We start from the raw sequence: 4,123 nt of genomic DNA, 5'->3' as shown, positions 1-4,123 counted from the left end.
GTGACGTCACGGTCCTTGATTTTAATCTATTCATAAAGGGCTTTTGAACCGCTCTTAGTCTGATCCATCACCTAGGACCTGTTTGCCTTGGGAGACCCTACCAGGGACATATAGCCCCCGACAACATAGCTCCTAGGATCACTTGGGTGCTCAAACCCCTCCACCACAATAAGGTGGTGGTTCAAGGAGGGGATAATGTGAATATGAAGATATAAAATTGTAAGATATATTTTAGCAGCATGTGTGAGCTTGCTGATTTAGCAGCTGATTTTGAAATGATGCTCCTAATGCTGTTCTCACCCAGGAGGAAGTTTCCAGGCTCGAGGAAGAGGAGGAGATGGGACTGAAGGTCAGCTTTGAAGATGCAAACCAGCTCAACATCCCTGTGAAAACACTCTCAGGGAGGTGAGTGGTGCACACCAGAAACCATATTTGACGCCCAATTCTGGAATGAAAAGCAGCATTTTGTTGCATGTGTTTAGTGAGGTATCAAGTGTATTTATTTATAATTGCACAATAGTTGGACCTAAAATGATATCTTTGAATATGTTTTATTATTATGTCTGATGCAAAACATCTCAGCCACATGGCTGCATTCTAACCCTGCTCACTGATACTCAGACAGCGCATGGCCACAACTGTCAGTCCTCAGCTATATAAAAGAACACACTGTTTTGTGTGCTGTGATCTTTTTTTATTTTGAGGGTAAACAATCCATGATAAAATGTATGTCTTGATGAAATTATTGTATTCTTGTCTAACTAATCAACTCGTGCCAAATAACTCGCCTCTGATGCAAAAGGCCCCCATCTCTTCATACATGTTAGCACATGTGGCCTGTCTGGCCAGCATTTTGTTTTCAACTGATTTATATGCATGTTTGTGTCTGCTTGTCTGAACTGTCCTGCCCTGAACCACACCTGCCTCTTTGTGTTCATGTTTGTGTGTGTTTGCATTTGCATGTGCAGTAGCTCTGATTCTGTCCCCTTGGTTGTAAATATCTCCGCTGAATTGGCCAAAACCGCAGTGTGGAAAGCAGTGAACTCGAATGCAGAGACTTGTGCCCAACCTGAGAAGCGTAGCCATCTGCTGGAGTTCTCCAGAGCTCCTGCTCCAAGCTTTAATATGATGACATAATGTTGACAGAAGAGATGACCTAATATTCTCTATTATAATTTGGTATGCTTAGTGTTGCAAATCATTTTATGCAAAACATTTCTACAGAAATGTAAAAATGATTATATTCTATGAAGTTATTATTTTGCTAAGTGCAGTCCTGTTATAGCAATAAGTATTCCCCGAAATGCGATGGGTGGACTGATGAGCTTAGGTAATATTCAGGCAAAGAATAATTTGTGGATCAATTTTAGCAGGTTTCATCATCTCTGTCTGTGTGTAGCTACAGTGACTGTAAGGACAGTAGCTTACAACTGTATCTCAGGCAAGTTTTAACACTCTGCAAGATTATTTTCCATACAGGAATGAAATTTAAAAAAATCTTGTTGTTGCCTGGAAAGGACAGATTCCTTCTTGTCTCCTTCAGCTCCTGAAACTGGTAATTTGAGGAATACTTTTATTTCAACATGCGATTGATGACACTAGTCTGACTAGTTAATAAGGAAACCCATAAGAATTTGAACACAAGTTGACAAATTTTATCCAGGATTGTTGCAATTAGGAGCTGCATAATTTAATCAGTCAACAACAAGATGTACTGTAGGTGTTGTTCAAAGAGTACTGCCAACCCAGCACTATCGCTCCTCAACCTGACAGAATCTCACATCCGCCGTTGCTCTCCACCCTCAGTGACACTATAAATTTTCAGAAGCACTCACCTTGTCTTCATCTCTGCATAACAGGCAGGAAAAGGTGGCCTGCGTTAGAGTCGATGTCAGTCCGGACACATCTGGAGGAGGCTCCAGTACTGAAACTTTCCTGTGATTAAGGGTGGGCCTCCTTCCCTCCTGATACCTTCTCCCACACAACACTTCACCCTGCTGATGGGCATCATCTTAGTGGGAAAGGGCAGCAGGCGAGCTTCCCCAGAGTCCTTGGTGTGCAGCACATGTACGAATGGCTGCCATGATGTACTGTAGAGCACACGTCTCGGAGGAATGAAGGAAATCTGCTGTTAACTGCCCAGCACTGTTCACTATTTACAGACTGTCAATCTAGCAATTTCTTCTCACCCATATAAACCACAGATGCCAAAGGAAAGGGCCTCACTGGTGGGGATCTAGGACTGTGTGAGTCGAGTTTTATTTGAATCTGTTGCACATTTTAACTTCATTTTACTGTTATTGTTTTAGCTGGTCACTGCACCGTGCGTTTTTGGTTCTTGTATCTCATACACTGTGAGCTGTTCTGCACTGTTTGTTTTTGGGTATTTTAGGTCAGACTACGACCTTTCACTAAACTACACCAGCTTCAAGACTCATTAGATTAAAGCCATTCAGATACTGTTAGCACTAGACGATGATGTTTTATAATTGGTCTGGCACAATAAGTGACACAAACCAAAACAGAGAAACATTATAGATACTACTACTGCATACATATTTCTACGGGGGAACACTCAGTGTTTGTATTGCTGCTCGAACGTTAGTCACTGTAAACCTCACCTGTCATATTATACATGTACTGTATATGTTGTTATAGAATACTATATGTATGCATCTGTATTATCTTTCATTTGTAACATTATAGAAAACCTACTTTCGAGGCCATATGATGTCTGTACTGTATAGTAAGCACTTTGCAAGTATAGTTTCTTACTTAAAATGAATTATAGTGTGCTTAAAAGAAAGGTTACTTCACCTCCCACGGTATCATTAGAGCTGTTCTTCAAATGTCATTTAAACAACTCAGGAATCTTGAGGGATTTCTGACTGTGGTCACTTGATATTTTTCTCACAAGGTAGCGATAAATAACTTCGCTGTTCTCATTTCATTGCTGGTATGTCAGCTATTTTAATAAATGCTGTAAATCATAAAATATAATGAGGTGAAAAAATAGAAAAGACCATTTGTGACCCCAGTTAGTTGCACCTGTTTTTATACTGTGTTATCGGTAGTGATGGTGTTTGTGTAAAAAAAAAATAATAATTTGGTATGTTTAGTGTTGCAAATTATTTTATGCAAAATATTTCTACAGAAATGTCAAACTGATTCTATTCTATGAAGTTGTTCTTATTTTGCTAAGTGCAGTCCTGTTTTAGCAATAAGTATTCCTGACAGTGCAATGTGTGGACTGACAAACCTAGATAATATTCAGGCAAAGAGTAAGTTGTGAAACGATTTTCTTGTGTTTCATCATCTCTGTCTGTGTGTAGCTACAGTGACTGTAAGGACAATAGCTTATGTGCCTTGTCGAAGCTCTTTATGTGCTAGTCTTGTACTGATAATTTAAGTGTTCAAAACAGATGTACAGGTACACACATGATGGCACACAAATGCCAAAGACAGACCATCGTTACGAGAGTGAACCAGTACAGAGGACAGAGGCTCGTCTGTCGTCGTGTTTACTCCATGTCTGTGTGAACGTCGTAGCCTCAGCCACCGACTTAAACGGTGTAGCTTATCTTCCATTTACAAATGTAACTAAATATTGTTCCGTGTGCGTGTTCTACTGTCACAGCTCTAGTATTTGCTCACAACATAAAAGCTCTGTAGTCAATATTGATGTACTGGTTTGTTGAATGATCACTGAATGTAAAATTCTTGTACCATCAGCATGAAAAATGAAGTCAGTGACATTTTACCATTGAAATTCTGGAAAATCTGTCATATACGGTTTTTGCCCAACACATAAAGACCATCTGATATAAAACAAACCAAGTTATCAGTGCAATTGTCACTAAAAAGTGAACATCGAACAAGTACTTATAATTTTGTAATATTTATTTTTGATTTAATAAGACCCTAATTTATCTTAAACAATTTAATTATCAATGACAAGAAGATGGAAGTTGACCTCCATCATCGCACCAACGTCACACCTATTCAAACTGCAATTTTTTCTGATGTACATACACAACCACAGTGAAGCACAGAACATCCTGTTACCTTGAATGATGACTTTTCTGTCATGGCCGATGCAAAGCAATAAAAGTGTAAACATGGC

General features: G+C 39.3%; 1 protein-coding gene across 1 annotated transcript in view; it reads left to right on the top strand.

Moving 5' to 3' along the window:
• Positions 1-4,122, top strand: part of LOC109958773 (sodium bicarbonate cotransporter 3-like) — a 36,396-nt gene extending 32,274 nt beyond the window's left edge. Inside the window, exons 24-25 of the mRNA XM_020597677.1 lie at positions 305-405; positions 1,860-4,122. Of these exons, the coding sequence (XP_020453333.1) occupies positions 305-405; positions 1,860-1,941 (183 nt within the window). The 3' untranslated portion in view covers positions 1,942-4,122. The remainder of the gene's footprint in view (positions 1-304; positions 406-1,859) is intronic.
• The last annotated feature ends 1 nt before the right edge of the window (position 4,123 follows it).

Source organism: Monopterus albus, unplaced genomic scaffold (assembly GCF_001952655.1).
Source record: "Monopterus albus unplaced genomic scaffold, M_albus_1.0 scaffold34.1, whole genome shotgun sequence".
Taxonomy (NCBI): Eukaryota; Metazoa; Chordata; class Actinopteri; order Synbranchiformes; family Synbranchidae; genus Monopterus; species Monopterus albus.
The sequence above is the reverse complement of the archived record's forward strand: the minus strand, read 5'-3'. Positions and strand labels throughout refer to the sequence as shown.